Here is a 19375-nt window from a genome sequence, read left to right as displayed (position 1 = left end):
TGAACACTATGGGGAATTTAGCATGGCCATTTCACCTAACCTGCACATCCTTGGACTATGGGAGGAAACTGGAGCAGCCAAAGGAGACCCACACAGTCATGGGGAGAATGTCTGTATGGAGCTTGCACAGTTGCCCAAGGGGAATTGAACCTGGGGTCACTGGTGCTATGAGGTAGCAGTGCTAACCACTGAGCCACCATATCACCATGTAGTAAATGACAAGATTCCACTTGCCTTCCTCAGATTGCTGGATCTGTATGCTAACTTTGTGATTCATTTACTAGGACACCTAGATTCCTCTTTACCACCTAGCAATCTCTTATTATCCCCACCAGTGGAAATCAGCTGACAACCACCATGGGGCCCATCCCCAATCGACCCTTAGAACCTCCCTTGCCAGCCTTTGCCCCAACTCAACCCCATGGTCCTTTAAAACATGGTGCCAAATCATGCAAACCATGAACCTCTCCCTATCCTGTTAACTAGTGCCTCCATCCTTTGCCCTTACAACCTCAATGCCAACTATCCTGCTATCTACCATGGACAGATCTCAGGAGCTATAATGAAAGAAATAAAATAACATGATAGAATAAAAGCAGAGTTTTTGGGATTAAAATAACTTGACAGTTTTATAGTTCCACAGACTTCATCTGCTTTTTTGCATACTTTCATGTCTAATTCTGACAACAGAAAGTGTTGCCTGTTAATTCTGTTGATTTCTCTAAAGATGCTCCCAGATCTGCTGAGTATTTCCAGCATTTTGCTATTATTTCATACTTTCAGCATCTGACTATTTTGCTTTGCAATATCTTTTGTATTAGTGTTGGTCAGGACAGTAGCTAACTACAGACAAGTGCTTACTTTATAAAGAAAGCCATAAGTACACATTCCAAGATATGAATCATACTCTGGGTACACAAAGTAATGTATCCCTATTTCAATCATATGTTAATAATGCTGCAATTGTTCATTCATAATGTATGAAAAATTGTATAAATTGTATTTTTTAGTCAATGATTTTTTTAAAGTTCAGATTACATAAGACAGTCAGAAAACATTGTGTTTAATTGTATCGTGTCTTATAAATAGGGTTCAGGATAAGATTCACATCACTGTTGCAACTTCGCCTCCTCCCTCCAATCCTGCAGCAGTTCATTCAGAGTTCCACCAGTCACAACCTACAGTCGCCCAGCATCCTGTGCGACCCCTTCAGCAGGTATTGTTAATTTAAAGTTCTGTCTTCTTTACGCACCTACAGCCATCAAAAAATGTATTAAAATGCTATTTGGGCCATCACATCTGTGCCAGTGCTGGCTTTTCAACTGATATAACATAACTACTTCCACTATTCCTCTCAATTCCCATGTTCTCTTGGCATTTTTTTCTTAAGTTCAAATACCTTTCAATGTTTTGGTGAGAATTTTCCTACTCCAGTTGAGGCTATTTTGTATGCATGTGGTTAGTCAAACTCTATGAAACAGAGGTTGAATCAGTTGGGATCTTTACATAACGTTGTCCTTTTCTGTTTTTCTGAGACCCTGGGAAGTTTAGGCTCTCGTGGTGACTACCTTTTCCCCACATCCCCTCCCCTGCCCCCCCACCCCCACCACCACCACCCCCCACTGTCTACGTCTACAACCTTCTGAAACAAGCCATCTTTATCGAGGAACCCCAGTGGACACACATTGCCACTCGCCAATAAAGTGCTTGTGTTTGCAGGGCTATACCCACCCAACCAAATTCTGCATCTATCTCCCATTTCTGTGCTGTTGGCAAGCTGTGTGCCACCTTCTGTGGGCGGCATGGTGGCACAGTGGTTAGCACTGCTGCCTCACAGCGCCTGAGACCCAGGTTCAATTCCCGACTCAGGCGACTATGTGGAGTTTGCACGTTCTCCCCGTGTCTGCGTGGGTTTCCTCCAGGTGCTCCGGTTTCCTCCCACAGTCCAAAGATGTGTAGGTCAGGTGAATTGGCCATGCTAAATTGCCCGTAGTGTTAGGTAAGGGGTAAATGTAGGGGTATGGGTGGGTTTCGCTTCGGCGGGTCGGTGTGGACTTGTTGGGTGAAAGGGCCTGTTTCCACACTGTAAGTCTAATCTAATCTCATTCTGCAGGGAAAGAAGGCAGACACCTAGGTGAGTTTGTAGTAATTTGCATGTGGGGGACGAAAGGGAAACTATGAGACATGGTTGAGTGAGTTACAGTAGAATGCAGATGAGTGCTAGTGCTGGCAGTTTAGATGGGAATGGAAGGTGTCACAGAGAGAGGAATTCAAGGTGCTGAGTCCAACAACCTGTTGTGCAAGAAACTGTTCGAAAAGGCACTTTGAAAGTATTGTCACTCACCTTTCCCACTACATCCAGATTGGAGGGACCAGGCTACTGCTGTTATCTTCCTCGATCAATTGCATTCACATCTATGTGATTAGAGAAATTGCCCTTTTCCTCCCTTCCTCAGGAGACCATTCCTCACTACAGTCCCTCAGATCTCACAGTAAGAATGAGAGACCTGGGGAGCAGCCATCCCAGGACTCCTCATCTATGCTCTAATTTTTGCAGCCTCAAGTGCAAATGAACCTTATAATCCTTTAATTATAAAGCCTTCACCACAATATTCCCTGTGCTTCACTCCTCCTCCCCCCCCCCACCCCTCACCAAACTATCTCCTCCATGCTCCTTAACTGGTCAGGTAACCCAAAGGTGACATGATAATGCCATGATTGAGTTGAAGAGCCATAGCTAAATCCACTCATTAGGATTTTATACAGAAGATTCTTCCCTTTAAATTTATTGTTACACTTGTTTTTAAAAAAAAATCTGTTTTGGGACTTATTGACAAGTTAGATTTAGAACGTATTAATATTATGAAATACAATTAATTGCAATCTTTTCATAACTAAACTAGATTTGATATTAATGGACTCTGAAACCTGTAATGAATTGCTGTTAACTTGTTATTACAAGCCTAAGGATGCTTCTGTTTCAAAGCTATTGGGTCGAAATTAAGAACAAACAATTCCCAAATTCTGTAGTGACTTATTTTGGCATATTACCTCTCTACAGTACAAGGCGGCATGGTGGCTCAGCGGTTAGCATTGCTGCCTCACAGTGCCAGGGACCCAGGTTTGATTCCCACCTCAAGCGACTGCTGTGTAGAGTCTACGCATTCTCCCCATGTATGCATCAGTTTCCTCCAGGTGCTCCAGTTTCCTTCCACCAGCCAAAGGTGCGCAGGTTAGGTGAATTGGCCATGCTAAATTGCCCATAGTGTTCAGGGAAGTGTAGGTTAGGTTCATTGATCGGGGTAAATATAGGATAGGGGAATGAGTGTGGGTGGGTTACTGTTCGGAGGTTTAGTGTGGATTGGGATGAAGGGCCTGTTTCCAAAATGTAGGGATTTTATGAATTTTGAGTAAAAAATGAGGTCTGCAGATGCTGGAGATCACAGCTGAAAATGTGTTGCTGGTTAAAGCACAGCAGGTTAGGCAGCATCTCAGGAATAGGGAATTCAACGTTTCGAGCATAAGCCCTTCATTCCTGATGAAGGGCTTATGCTCGAAACGTCGAATCCCCTATTCCTGAGATGCTGCCTAACCTGCTGCATTTTATGAATTTCACATATTTTTGTAATGAAAGCATTTACAGTGACAGTGAGGTTTTACTATGGAGACAGCAATGTGCATTACGACATGCTGAGAAATGAAACAAAGACCTGTTTAAGAGAAACAGAAATTGCCACAAGCATCTGTAAAAAGTAAAAATAACCAAATATTTCAAGTGTTTGCTGTTCCTCAGAATTCTTGGGATCTGCTGAGCTGACAAACACCTTTTAAGGGGAATTGTACTTTCGTGCTTTGATAGCTGCATTGCTTAAAAAGCTTGATATACTAATGAGCCAAAGACTAGGATGCAAGCTATCTGAGTAATAGCCATGTGCAAAAAAAATTAGCAGGAGTACAACTCTTGTCAGTTATTTATCAGTCTAAGCTCTTAATAAATCTGTTTGAGCTTTTTAAGTAAACTAAGAGTATGCTGGTTAATTTGTGTGACTTTCCAAGAACTTAAGAAACCATGGTTCAAAAGAAATGTGAGTGTGAGATGGGACTGCAACATTATGACACACTCAAACAGAATCCATGAAAATGAATCTCCCCTGTGTGGGCCACAGGATGGGTAAGTTTGCTGTGGCACCTGAAACACTAACGCTGTTTGTTCTCTTTCCAGGTCCAATTTGATCTACCCTGCATTTCCAGATTGTGTACTTTTCTTGTTTTGACTTCTGCTAATTTTTAATCCTTCCTGACGATGGATAAAACTATTATTATTCCACTAGATACGAAGCCCAACAAATTTATTACAGGGATTGGATGGACTACCTCTCATGGCTGCTCCAGTGTTTACAAAGGTATTGTAATTTTAAAGAAGTGATTTATTTGATTGATAAACTTGATCTATGAGCCATAGGTTTATGTGCAAACCATGTGGCAAAGTTTTCAATGATAAAGCTATGATATTTTTCAGACATCAAGCAGCTGTCAGCTTACTAATAGGCTCAAGAATTGGTCCTGCACCACAGTCCAAATGTTTTGTTGCTGTTCACCTCTCCATGTTGTGTGGTATTACCATTGTGCAAAAAAGAACAAATCTAGAATTGAGCACTTTTAATGTGATGTGGGCCATCGGCAGCAACGGAATTGTACTTAATCACAATCTGTAACCTCATAAACTAGCATATCCCTGCTCTACCATTACTGACAAATCAGGATTCAACAGTGGGAACAGCACCAAGCACATGAAAATGAGGTGAGATTACAGTATAGGATTAAGTACATAAAGCAGAAACCGCATGCAAGAGATCAAACTACACTAGTGGATCAGATCAAAGCTCTGCTGTCCTGCCACAACCTGTCATGAAAGGTTAGAGCACGATTAAAAAACTTAGAGGAAGAGGTGGCTTCATAAATATCCCCATCCTCTGTGAAAGGGACGCCCAACACATCAGTGCAAAACAAAGGACTGAAACATTTACAACTACCTTCTTTCAAAAAAATGGCAAGTGGATGACCTGTCTTAGCCTGTACCTGAGATACTCCGCAGTAGAGACACCAGTCTTTAGTCAGTTTGATTGACTCCAAATGATATAATGAAATGTCTGAAGGTAATGGATATAGCAAGGACTATGATTCCTGATAACATCCTGGTTTCAGCACTGAAGACTTGGGCTTCAGTACGAACCATGCAGAACAAATCCAATCCAGTCACGTGTTTTGTGTGCATTATTTTGAAGCTATGAGTAGTGCTAGCTGACTGCACGTTTGGCTTCCTGCTCTAGCTAGAGCTTAGCGACTTTTGAGAAGATTTGTAGCTCAGGTTGAGGTTCTGGATGTAGGTTTGCTCGCTGACCATACTAGTTAACATCTCCAGTGAGCCTCCAGACGAAGCACTGCTGGTGTTTCCTCCTTTCTGTTGATATGTTTCGGTTTCCTTGGGTTGGTGAGGTCATTTCCTGTGGTGATATCTTTTCCTGTTCTTTTTCACAGGAGGTGGTAGGTGGGATCCAAGTCAATATGTTTATTGATAGAGTTCCTGTTAGAATGCCATACTTCTAGGAATTCTCGTGCATATCTCTGTTTGGCTTGTCCTAGGATGAATGTGTTGTCCCTGTCGAAGTGGTGTCCTTCCTTATCTGTATGTGAGGATACTAATGAGAGAGGGCCATGTCGTTTTATGGCTAGTTGATACTCATGTATCCTGGTGGCTAGTTTTCTACCTGTTTGTCCAATGTAGTGTTTGTTACAGTTCTTGCAAGGTGTTTTGTAAATGACATTAATTTTGCTTGTTGTCTGTATAGGGTCTTTCAAGTTACTTAGCTGTTGCTTTAGTGTGTTGGTGGTTTTATGGGCTAAGGGGTCTGTGTAGTTTGGCAGTCATTTCCGAGATGTCTTTGATATAGGCTAGGGTTTCTGGATGTGTTTTGTCTGCTTGTTTGGGTTTGTTGCGGAGAAGTTGGTGGACTGTGTTCATTGGGTACCCATTGTTTTTTAATACACTGTATAGGTGATTTTCCTCTGCTCTGCGTAGTTCCTCTGTGCTGCAGTGTGTGTTGGCTCATTGAAGTAATGTTCTGATGCAGCTTCGTTTGTGGATATTGGGATGATTGCTTCTGTAGTTCAGTATTTGGTCCGTATGTATTGTTTTCCTGTAGAAGCTGGTTTGAAGTTCCCTATGGCTGTTCGCTCTACTGCCATGTCTAGGAGTGGCAGTCTGTTGTTGTTTCCCTCCTCTTTAGTGAAATTTATGCCAGTAAGAGTATTATTGATGGTTTTGAAGGTTTCCTCTAATTTGTTTCGTTTCGTGATAACAAAGGAAAACAACACATATGGATCAAATATTGAACTACAGAAGCAATCATCCCAGCATCCACAAATGCATCAGACATTCTCTCAATGAGCCACCACATAGTAGATAATCTAATCTAAGGAAGTGGCCAGGCTGGAGTTGGGTTTTAAATTACAAAGATTTTCACATCACCCTATTCTGAACTCCAACATTTTTAGTTGTTAAGTAATTTCCTTGGTCCCTGTGTATCTCACATGATGGATCCAAAACCTAAATACCCTATGTCCTTTGATTCCACTTCTCCGTGTTTCTAGACGAGTGACGGCTTACTTTCCTCCTTCAACATTACTATCCCAGAAATACCAGCAACCTTAGGGTGTAAGTAATAAAAGGATGAACTTTTCTGTTCTCCAAATGAATAAATGCTATCCAGGCCAATAAATAGTTATGTGAAGAGAGAAATTACACTCATTGAACCAGTTTGAGATAGATTTGGAGCTTGAATGTAACACAAACTGAGACAACAGGATTTGAAAAGTACCCTAAAGCCTGGAACTTGGGGAAGTGTTTTTTTCAAAAATTAGATTAAACTTACATATTAAATAAATCAATTTCAAAATGATTTCTGTGAAAGATAATAAATGCAGCAGTTGCTAGACTAGTGAAAGGAAAATTTGGATATCTTAATGTTGAGAAATTACAACCAATGGATTATAATTAGAAGAAATTGTAGTTAGGCCATCAGAAGAAAGATTGAAAAGCTATGTTTGTTTAAAAGGATTTATACTGTTCATAGGTACGAATCACAAGTAGCTTGCATAGAAAAGCATAGAAAGTAATCAAAATACCATTGGAATGTTGACTTCTATCTCAAAGGGTAACCCTCCAACCACAAGGGATGAACTCAGATTTCTCCAGTTTCCTCATTTCCCCTCCCCCCACCTTGTAGTAGTCGATTCCCTCGAACTCAGCACCGCCCTCCTAACCTGCAATCTTCTTCCTGACCTCTCCGCCTCCACCCCACTCCGGCCTATCACCCTCACCTTGACCTCCTTCCACCTATCACATCTCCATCGCCCCTCGCCCAAGTCCCTCCTCCCTACCTTTTATCTTAGCCTGCTGGATACACTTTCCTCATTCCTGATGAAGGGCTTATGCCCGAAACGTCGAATTTCCTACTTTTTGGATGCTGCCTGACCTGCTGCGCTTTAACCAGCAACACATTTTCAGCTTCTATCTCAAAGGATCAAAAGTAGGGAGCATCGGTCAGACAGATTGGTCAGAATTCTATCTGGAGTACCACGCTCAGTTCTCTACAGTCATATCCCAAGAAAAATTTGTTTATTATTCGCTCGAGCGATGTGTTGTCACTGGTTAGGCCAATGTTTGTCACACATCTGAGTAACCATTGAGAAACTGGTGGTGAGCTGCCTTCTTGAACTGCTATTGTTCATGTATGCCAAAGGTAGATCCAAAGTGCTGTTAAAGAGAGAGTTCCGAGGTTTTGACCCAGCAAAACTGAAGCAACGGTGATATATTTTAAAGATGAATGATTGCTCGGAAACTTTCAGGTGGTGGTGTTCCCATATTTCTAAAGCTCTTGCCCTTCTAAATGGTTGTGTCATGAGTTTGGAAGGTGCCGTCTAAGGAACTTGAGTGAATCCCTGCAGTGCATCTTGCAGAAGGTACACACTGAAGCTACTGAACACCAGTGGTGAAGAGAGTAAATGTTTGTGGGCTGTTTTGTTCTGAATGGAGTTCAGCTTCTTCAATGTTGTTAGAGCTGCCCCCATCGCAGCAAGTGGAGAGCATTCTATCACACTTCTGGCTTGTTCCTTAGAGACGATGGACGGGCTTTGGGGAGTCAGGAGATGAATTACTCACTGGAGTAATTCCTAATCTCTGATTTTTTTTTAATGGCTCATCCACTTCAGTTTCTGGCCCTTGGCAACTCCCAAGATGTTTATAGTGGGGGAATTAATGTTGGTAATGCCATTGAATGCTAAGGAGAAATGGTTAGATTTTCTCCTGTTGGAGATGGCCGTTGCTTGGCATTTGTGAGTCATGAATTTTAGTTGTCACTTTTCAGCCCAAACCTCAATGTTGACAAGGTCTTGCTGCATTTTAGACATGTACTGCTTCAGTATCTAATGAGTTGCAAAGGGTGCTGACCATCGTACCATCATCAGTGAACATCCCCACTTCTGACCTTATAATGGAGGGAAAGTCATTGATGAAGCAGCTGAAGGTGGTTGGGCCTAGGCCCTGAGGAACTTCTGCAGAGATGTCCTGGAGCTGGGCTGACTGATGTCAAACCAGCACACTCATCTTCCTATGCACTAGGTATGATTACAGCCAGTGAAGAGCTTTTCCCCCATTCCCATTGACTCCGGTTAGGATTCCTGATGTCATAGTCTGGTAATTACAGCTTTATGCCAAGGGCCTCACTCTCACTTCCCCTATGGAATTCAACTGTTTGTTTAATAGGATCCCGAAAGTGTAGAAACAGGCCCTTTGGCCTAACAAATCCACACTGACTTTCCAAAGAATAACCCATTCAGATCAATTCCCCTACTTTTAACCTTTGACTAATGCAATCAACCTACATATCTCTGAACACTGTGGATAATTTAGCATGGCCAATTCACCTAACCTGCACATCTTTAGATTGTGGGAGGAAACCATAGCAATAGACAATAGGTGCAGGAGTAGGCCATTCTGCCCTTCGAGCCAGCACCACCATTCATTGCGATCATGGCTGATCATCCTCAATCAATATCCTGTTCCTGCCTTATCCTCATAACCCTTGATTCCACTATCCTTAAGAGCTCTATCCAACTCTTTCTTGAAAGTATCCAGAGACTTGGCCTCCACAGCCTTCTGGGGCAGAGCATTCCATACACCCACCACTCTCTGGGTGAAGTAGTTTCTCCTCAACTCTGTTCTAAGTGGCCTACCTCTTATTTTTAAACTGTGTCCTCTGGTTCGGGACTCACCCATCAGCGGAAACATACCTCCTGCCTCCAGAGTGTTCAATCCTTTAATAATCTTATACATCTCAATCAGATCCCCTCTCAGCCTTCTAAACTCAAGCCTATACAAGTCCAGTCGCTCCAAGCTTTCAGCGTAAGAGAGTCCCGCCATTCCGGGAATTGACCTCATGAACCTACGCTGCCTCAATAGCCAAAATGTCTTTCCTCAAATTTGGAGACCAAAACTGTGCATAATATTCCAGGTTCAGTCTCACCTGTACAGCTGCAGAAGGACTTCTTTGCTTCTATACTCAATTTCTCTTGTTATGAAGCCCAGAGGAAATCCACTCAGACTTGGGGAGAATGTGCAAACTCCCAAGACAGTCACCCAAGACTGGAATCGAACCCGGGCCCTGGTGCTGTGAGGCAGCAGTGCTAACCATTGAGCCACCATTATCTTTGAACCATGGCTGTAATGAGGTCAACAGCAAAGTGCCCCTCTCAGTAAGCAGATTATTGCTGAGCAAGTGCTATTTGATAACACTGTTGATGACCTCTTCCTTCACTTTACTGATAAAGGTATCTGTGATGCTGGGGTCCTCTGGTGGAGCTGAGATGGATCAACCACTCCTGGCTGAAGGCAAATACTTCAGCTTTGTTTTTCCCACTGATGGGCTGGGCTTATGGAGTCAGTGAGTTGTTTAATTGTCTACCACCATTTATGACTGAATGCTACTGGACTGGAGAGTTTTTGTCTGGTCCATTGGTTGTGGATTCACTTAGCTTTGGCCATCACTTGCTGCTAATGCTGCTTAGCACACAAGTAGTCCTGTTAGATAGCTTCATCCCAGTTCACCTCATTTTTAGGTATACTTGGTGCTAGTTCTACCATGCCCTCCTGCGCTCTCCATTGAACCAGGTGTGATCCCTGGCTTGATAGGTAGCGTGTGAGATATATTGTGCCATAAGGTTGTCAATTGTGTTCGAATATGACCTTGCTGCTACTCATGGCCCACAGCATCTCATGTTTGCCCGGTCTGGAGTTGCTAGATCTGTTTGAAGTCTATCCAATTTGTCACAGCGATGTTTTACCACACAATATGACATAAGGTATTCTATATGAAGTAAGGTGGTCTCCAACAGGACTGCAGTGGTCACTCTTACTGACACTCTCATAGGCATATGCGTTGCAGCTGAAGTATTGGTAATGTCAAGTATTTTATTCCCTCTTGTTGGTTCCCTTACCACATGCCATAGAACCAGACTAGAGGATATGACCTTTAGGACCCAACCAGCTTGACCAGTAGTGCTGGACATTGAAGACCCAGAGTACATTCTGTACCCTCAGTGTCTCAACCTTGTGGTTTTAACATGGAGAAGTACTGATTCATCAGCTGAAGGGCCAGGAAATCTGCATATGATAAGAAGCAGGAGGTTTCCTTGCCCATATTTGTCCCATTGCTATGAGATTGCAAGTGGTTCAGAGTCAATATTGAGGACTCCCAGGCAGCTCCGACCTGAGTGCATACCGCAGTGCCTCTACTTCAGGGATGGTGACTGTATTGTCTCATATATAGTGTATACAATATGATTCCATAAGTGTGTCAGTCTGTGGGACACACGTTTAGCCTTCCGATATGAGCAAGGAATGTCAACAGTGCTGAATTTTCTGTTGTCATCTCCGGTACCTTAGCCAACTCCACATGATCTGTCTGGTTTCATTTAACTGTGGTGTGGCTTGCTAGGCCATTTCAGAAGCCAGTTAAACGTCTGGAGTCACATGTAGCACAGATAAGGACAGCAATTTCCTTCCATAAAAGGTATTAATTTAATGATGATCATCATTAAACCATATTAAATCATTAGTCTTTTCATTTCAGATATTTATTTAATTCAAATTCTGCCATGTGCTGTATCGGGATTCAATCACAGGTCCTTAGAGCATTATCTGGGTCTCTGAATTATGAGTCAAAACTGGGATCATTGGGTATCCAGGGCAAACTCTCCACTGGTTAGAGTCACAACTGGCACCTGGAAAGATGACTGTGATTGTTGGAGCTCAGTCATCTCAGCTCCAGAACAGCTCTGCAGAAGCTCCTCAGGGTAGTGTCTTAGGCCTAACCATCTTGCGCCACTGTGGCTCAATGGTTAGCACTTCTGCCTCACAGCACCACGGAACCAGGTTCAATTCCAGACTTGTGTGACTGTCTGCATGGAGTTTGCACATTTTCTCTGTGTCTGTGTCGGTTTCCTCCAGATGCTCTAGTTTCTTCCCACTATCCAAATATGTGCAGGACTGGCCATGCTAAATTACCCATAGTGTTCAGGGATGTTTAAGTTACGTGGATTAGCCGTGGGGTATACAGGATTACAGGGATAGGCTGTGGGGGTGAGTCTGGGTGAAATGTTGTTTGGAGGGTTGGTGTGGATTTGATGGACTGAATGGCCTGCCTCCACTCTGTAGGGATTCTGTGATTCTATGATCTTCAGCTGCTTCATCAATTAATTTTTCTCCATGATAAGGTCATGGAGAGGATATTCACTAATGATTGCATTGTGTTCAGCACCATTCGTGACTCCTCAGATATTGAAACATGTTCAAATGTAACAAGATATGGACAACATCCAGGCTTGGGCTGACAAGTGGCAAATAACTTTTGTACCTCACAAATGTCAGGCAATGACAATCACCAGTGAGAAACAACCTAATCTCAGCCTCTTGACATTCAATGATGTTACCATGGTGAATCCTTCACCATCAATATCCTTAGGGTTACCACTGACCAAAAACTCAACCTGAGCCAAATAAACACAATATTTACAAGCACAAGTCAGAAGCTAGGAATACTGTAGCTAGTAATTCACCTCTTGACTTCCAAAGCTTGTCCTTCATCTACAATGCACAAGTCGGGATTATGATGGGATACTCCCACTTGTCTGGATAGGTGCAGCTCCAAAAATATTCAAGGAGCTAAACGTCATACAGGACAAAGCAGCCCGCTTGATTGGCACACATCCACAAAACTCCACCATTAATGTCCAGTAGCACCAGTGCGTACTATGTACAAGATACATTGCAGAAATTAACCAAAGACCCTCAGGGAGCACTTTCCAAACCCACGACCACTTCCATCTAGAAGGAAAGGGACAGCTGATACATGAGAACACCATCACACGCATGTTGAACTCCAAGCCATTCACCATCTGGACTTGGAAATATATTGCTGTTCATTCAGTGGCTCTGAGTCCAAATCCTAGAATTCCCTCCCTCATGGCATTGTGGGTCAACCCACAGCACATGGTTTGCATAGTTCAAGAAGGCACCACCACCTTCTCAAGTCCAACTAGGGTTGGACAGTAAATGCCGGCCAGTCGGCAATTCCCAAGTCTATGAATGAATAATAAGGAAAAGACAACGCCATTCTGCCTATCCCATGTATTGATACATTGAACTTGGAGGGAGTACAAAACATGTTCACCAAAATAAACAAGAGCTTTAAAGGTCAAATTGGAAGACCAGTTACTGGAATATTGCTTGCATTGAGAAGGTTTTGCTATGATGTAGTTAAAAAGTATAAAATAAAAGGTTTCATAGGGTAGATATTTCCTTTGGTGGAGTAATTCAAAGCAAGGTGACACTTAATACTTGAGTGAGGTCATCTAGAAGAGATATCAAGAAGCTCCTTTTCATTCAAAGTTTGGGAGAAGATTTGTAGCTCAGGTGCTCGTTGTTGTGGTTCTGTTCGCCGAGCTGGGAATTTGTGTTGCAAACGTTTCGTCCCCTGTCTAGGTGACATCCTCAGTACTCCTCGGAGCATTTCCGAACTGACAGCCAGACTACTGCGACCACTCGGACTCATAACAGCACACAAACCAACAGCCACTCTCAGACAACAACTCACCAGAACGAAGGACCCGATACCCAGCATGAGCAAAACCAACGTAGTGTACAAAGTCCCATGCAAGGACTGCACACAACACTACATAGGACAAACAGGAAGACAGCTAACGATCCGCATCCATGAACACCAACTAGCCACAAAACAACATGACCAGCTATCCTTAGTAGCCACACACGCAGATGACAAGCAACATGAATTCGACTGGGACAACACTACTATTATAGGACAAGCCAAACAGAGAACAGCTGGGGAATTCCTAGAGGCATGACACTCATCCACAGATTCTATCAACAAACACATCGACCTGAACCCAATATACCGGCCACTGCAACGGACAGCTGGAACTGACAACCGGAAGCAGCAGAGACAAACCACTATAAATGTCGGAGGAAACATCACAGAAGCACTTCACAGGACGCTCCCAAGCACTAAGGATGTCACCTAGACAGGGGACGAAACGTTTGCAACACAAATTCCCAGCTCGGTGAACAGAATCACAACAGCATTTTTTCATGTAAAATGTTGGGAAAGTCTGATTCTTGTTTGGTAAGGTTATCAAGGGATATGGAGCAAAGACAGCTAGAGATCAGTCATGATTTAATTAAATGGCAAAATGGCCAGGTTTGAGGAGCTAATTAGCCTAAGCCTGCTCACATGTTTCACATTCAAAGAGCGATACTGAATAGAATGCAAACTGTTTGAGAATTATATTTTTCATGATGTCAGATGAAAACTAAAAAATTGATGTTTGTTTAATCGTTCTATAATGTTTATTAATCAACTTTGTGTAAGATTAAGGAAATTGATGTGGTGACTGTAATATCACAATGCATACAATTAGGCCTTCTTTCACTTTCTGAACTTTGATCATACATAATTCAATAATAACCGCAAATGGTATGCTCCAGAATGTAATGATGTAAAGACTTGCATTCATATAGAGCTTTCTATGATCACTGAATGTCTCAAGATACTGTACTGCCAATGAGGTACATCTTTTTTTTGTGATATTGTTTAAGGATAAAATCATGGCCAAGACACTGGGAATGCTCTCCCAACTGCATGGAAATAGTAACACGGAAGGTTTTACATTCACCTAAGCAAGTAGGTGAAGCTAGAGTCTAATGTCTCATCCAAAAGAGCAGCTCAAGCCCTGGAGTGGGACTTGGACCCAGTACCTTGTAACCTTTAAGAGTGGCACAGTTGCTCAGTGGTTAGCACGGCTGTCTCACAGTGCCAAAGACCTGGGTTCAATTCCACCTTGAGTGACTGTGTGGAGTTTGCACATTCTTATCATGTATGTTTGGGTTTTCTCCAGGTGCTCTGGTTTCTTCCCGCAGTCCAAAAATATGCAGGTTTGGTGGATTGGCTATGCTAGATTACCCATAGTGTTCAGGAATGTGTAGGTTAGGTGCATTAGCTATGGGAAATTCAGGGTTACAGGGATGGTATAAGAGGCTGGGCCTGTGTCTCTTCAGAGGATTGGTATGGACTTCTTGGGCCGAATCACCTGCTTCCACACTGTAAGGATTCTCAGTGAAGTCAGAGCTGAGGCATATAACCGATCGAGTCATGCCTGACACAGTTCAGTAATGGGAGTGATCAGGTTGGAGAAATTCCTGCTTGCCAGTAAAACAGAGGAACCAAAGGCAGCTCTCCTCTAACATTTGCAGAATCATACAGTACAAGAAGCCCTTTGGCCCATCAAGTCTGTGCTGCCAAATAATATACTATTACCTATACTAGTCCTACTTTCCCACTAGGCTTGCACCCTTGAATGTTATGATACACGAGTGCTCATCGAAGTACTTTTTCAGGTTTGTGAGATTATCCTGCCCAAAACATCGACTCTCTTGCTCCTCAGATGCTGCCTGACCTGCTGTGCCTTTTCCCACACCACGCTTTATCAACTCCAACTCTCCAGCATCTTCAGTCCTCACTTTCTCCCCTTCCAGGCAGTGTGTGACAGACCCTGCCATCCACTGGGTGAATATTTCTTTCATCAAATTCCCCGATAAACATCCTGCCTTTCACTTTAAATGTGTGTCCCCAAATCCTTGATCCTTTTGGGAGCAGCTTCTTTCTATTCACTCTGTTTATGCCCCTCATAATCTTGTACAACTCTATCGGGCCTCGCTCAACCTCTTCTGCTCCAAAGAAAACAACCCAAACTTATCCAGCCTCTGATTATCACTGAAATGCTCTGTCTCAGGCAACATCCTGGTGAATCTCCCCTGCACTCCTCCAGTGCAATTATATCATTCCTGTAGTGTGGGGACCAGAACTGCTGACAGTACTTCAGCTGTGCCCACCTAGAGTTCTGTATATCTTCAACATGACCACCCTGCTTGTATAATTTATGTCATAAGTGACAAAGGCATCTGTTCCTATGTCGTCTTATGAGGAGAAAGTGAGTACTGCAGACGCTGGAGAGTCAGATTTCGAAAAGTGAGGTGCTGGAAAAACACAGCACATCAGGCAGCATCAGAGGAGCGGGAAAGTCTCTGTGTGCAATAACAAGTCGAAAATTTGGAGTAAAAGAAACCTTAACATGAAGAAAAAGTGATCTCTATAGCAGCAGAAACTATGCAAATTAATACTATTGCTTTTTGAATTAAAAAGTAAACATTGGCTTTCCCAACAAAAGCTTAGTTTCATGTAACTAATTCAAATAACACAGTTAAAAATAACACTTTTAACTTTGTACACCCCAGTCCAACACCGGCATCTCCAAATCAAATCACACAGATTTGCATGGGGAGTTTTCTTTTATTATAACTCCTTGGGATGACAGCATCGGTGGCAAAACCAGCATTAATTGCTCATCCCTTTTCTCTGAAAAGATTGTGTTGATCCATTTTTTCAAACTGCTACAAACCATTTGGTTTTCGTGCGCCTTAGTGCTGTTAGCAAGAGAGTAGAAGGATTTTGGCCTAGCCACTGAATATAGATGCAGATGGTGTGTGGATTGGAGGGAAACATGGAGATAGTGGAGCTCCCATGTATCTGCTGCTGTCGCCTTTCTGGGTGATAAGGAACATGGTTTGGAAGTCAGAGGAGACTTGGTGAGTTGCTGCAGTGCATTGATGTAGATGCTGCTGCCACATTAAAGGGAGTAAATGTTGAAAGTGGGCTGTTCTGTCATCATTGTTGATGTACTTCTTGATACTTTCTGTTATAGCTGCAAGCAATAATGTCATGGCATCAAATTTTAATAGGCTTTCTCTGACTGCTGTGAAAGAGGAACCTTCTAAATGTTTTATGCTCAAACTTAACTTATTGTTCTCATGTACAGAAAAGAGGAGGAAGAGATAAAAGATTAATCTTTTGTCTTCCTTATGGTCCGGCCCACTACACTGTCAAATAAAATAACCACTTTGAGGAATAAAAATCATAAGAACTGTGAATGCTGTAAATCAGAAACAAAAACAGAATTTGCTGGAAAAGCTCAGCAGGTCTGGCAGCATCAGAACTCTGTTCTGAGGAAGGGTTACCAGACCCGAAGCATTAACTCTAATTTCTCTTCAGAGATGCTGCTGAGCTTTTCCAGAAACTTCTGCTTTTGTGACTTTGAATGAGGAACCTACTTCCATCTTGACACTTAACTTGCAATTTCAGTTAAAACATCTTCTGAAATCAATGAGTGAAACTAATCCAACAATACACATTGAAAAAACTTTTATAGAAGTTGATATGTGTTCAAAACTGCCTTCCCAATATTTGGAATTGCTTTGATTTCACTTTCACTGGCCATTTGAGAATTTCATGACTCACCCTGAAGTTATGTCTTTTCCAGAAGCTTTGATTTTGTGCGGTCAAATCAGTAAAATGTGCTGTAGTTTCACGAGTTGATTCTTTGTACCATGAAACTGAATGTCTATCCAGGGCAAATTGTATCTGAAAACAAAAACGGCTTCTAGGCAGTTGATTTGTAGATGTTTCAGCCCCCCAGGCTAGATGACATCTTCAGTGCTCTGGAGCCTCCTGTGAAGTACTTCTGTGTTCTGCAATTAATTTGGTTCCGTTCCTGTTGCTTCTGGTTGCCAGTTCTGGTAGTTTGTCGTCATGGCCGTAGATTGGATCTAGGTCTATGTGTTTGTTGATAGGATCTGTGGATGAGTGCCATGCTTTTAGAAATTCTCTGGCTGTCCTCTGTTTAGCTTGTCTAATGAGCATTGTCCCAATGTAATTTGTGGTCTTTGTCCTCTGTGTGTATGGATCCAAGGGATAACTGGTCATGGCATTTAGTGGCAAGTTGGTGTTTGTGGATGCGGATTGTTAGTTGTCTGACGTTTGTCCTATGTAGTGGTTCATGCAGTCTTTGCATGGAATCTTGTAAATTACCTAGACACAATATACCAGCCACTACAATGAACTACTGGAACCGGCAACAGGGAGCAGCAGGAATTGAACCAAATAAATTCCAGAAGACATAGCACAGCAGCACTTCACGGGAGGCTCCAAAGAACTGAAGGTGTCACCTAAATATCTGAAAATCAACTTCCCAGTTTGGCAGACATACTCATAACTATGACAACTGGCACCCGATCTACAAATCTTTATGCAAACTTTGAGCTTGTCGGCAATTTGATGAAAATCTTAAAGTACAAGGATGTTGCTATTTCTCAGTGTATTTATCTATGTCTTTACATAGATAGTACAAGGTGATAGTAATGATTCCTCCATCCATTCCATGTGTTTACTTAAAAAATTAGATTTTTTTAGTACATTTATCTCTTCCACATGTCAGTGCTTTGTGAACAATAACAAATGTTTATACTTACAAAATTCAAACAGTACTCTATGAACTAAAAAATGTAAAGTACTTTTTATACTCCTTTATAAAACAAGGATATAAGTACTTAGCTGAAGGGAAGAAACAATGCTTTGAATTAACATGTCCACAATTTGCAGCCGCTGCAAGATGTGACAGCTAAAGAGGGGCAGCTGGTTGTGTTGGAATGCCGAATTAAAGGATCACCATTCCCCAAAATGGAATGGTACAGGGAGGAAACCTTAATAGAAGACTCTCCAGATTTTCGAATCCTGCAGAAAAGTAAGTTTGTTATTACATAGGTGACTAATTAACACAGTAAATCTCATATATGTATTCTGGAATTGCAATTATTGGAAGTCTGTATAGAAAGTTCAACAGGTGGAGATTAATTTCCTTTTGTAGGCAAGAAATATTTGTGGGCACTGTTCCACATTGACAGGTCAATGCCAGTGTTGTCTCTGTGTTGGAAAAGCTTTACTTGTGGCACAACAAGTAAGGCATAAACCTTCAGCATGACAGGGAGATGTTGTCAGCACCCCTAGTCTTTGTGTTTTTTTGTGCTCGGCCAATGTAGAGCCAATCATATTGGCTGAAGGTTGGCACCTATAATACTAGGCACTTGAGGAGAAGCTAAGATGGATGAATCAACCTTGACAATGAGAACCTTTTTCCATGTATGGAGTCAGTTATTACAAGGGGGCATAGCTTTAAATTAAGGGGTGGTAGGTATAGGACAGATGTTAGGGGTAGATTATTTTCTCAGCGAGTCGTGAGTTCATGGAATGCCCTACCTGTAGCAGTGGTGGACTCTCCCTCTTTATGGGCATTTAAACGGGCATTGGATAGGCATATGGAGGATAGTGGGCTAGTGTAGGTTCGGTGGGCTTGGATCGACGCAACATCGAGGGCCAAAGGGCCTGTACTGTGCTATATTTTTCTATGTTCTATGTTCTTATCTTCTGCACTAGTAATGGTAAAAAGAGGGCTATACAATGCTATGAGGTTAGATATGTCTTATTATTCTGCTTCTGATGATCAATTTCACCTCATGGCTCCCCTCTTTAGAACTGCTAACCCTGCCCAATTTAGCATGCGACTAGTCATACAGCAAAATATAGGGTGTCCTCAGTATGTAAATGGAGCTGAGTCTCCACCACCATTATGTGATGACTACGCGTATCATATCTGTCAATGATGGATACATCTGCAGCAGGCAGATAGGTGAAAACATATATTTCCTTCATGTTTTTTTTTCACTGCCTGATGCAGGCCCAGACTGACAGCTATGTCCTTCAGGTGTCAGCTAGCTTAGTGAACAGTGATGCTACGGAGCCACACTTGGGATGGAGTTTTGAAGTCTCCCCAACTGGTGTACCCTTGCTAGTCT

General features: G+C 42.4%; 1 protein-coding gene across 3 annotated transcripts in view; it reads left to right on the top strand.

Annotated features, from left to right (window-relative positions):
* Nucleotides 1–19375, top strand: part of mypn (myopalladin) — a 295631-nt gene that overhangs the window by 143575 nt on the left and 132681 nt on the right. For all 3 annotated transcript variants that reach the window (XM_060841844.1, XM_060841842.1, XM_060841843.1), the window contains exons 5-7: nt 1090–1216; nt 4332–4403; nt 18126–18267. In XM_060841844.1, coding sequence (XP_060697827.1) covers nt 1090–1216; nt 4332–4403; nt 18126–18267 — 341 coding nt within the window. The remainder of the gene's footprint in view (nt 1–1089; nt 1217–4331; nt 4404–18125; nt 18268–19375) is intronic.

This window comes from Hemiscyllium ocellatum, chromosome 22 (assembly GCF_020745735.1).
Source record: "Hemiscyllium ocellatum isolate sHemOce1 chromosome 22, sHemOce1.pat.X.cur, whole genome shotgun sequence".
Taxonomy (NCBI): domain Eukaryota; kingdom Metazoa; phylum Chordata; class Chondrichthyes; order Orectolobiformes; family Hemiscylliidae; genus Hemiscyllium; species Hemiscyllium ocellatum.
This window is presented reverse-complemented; position numbering and strand designations above follow the sequence as displayed.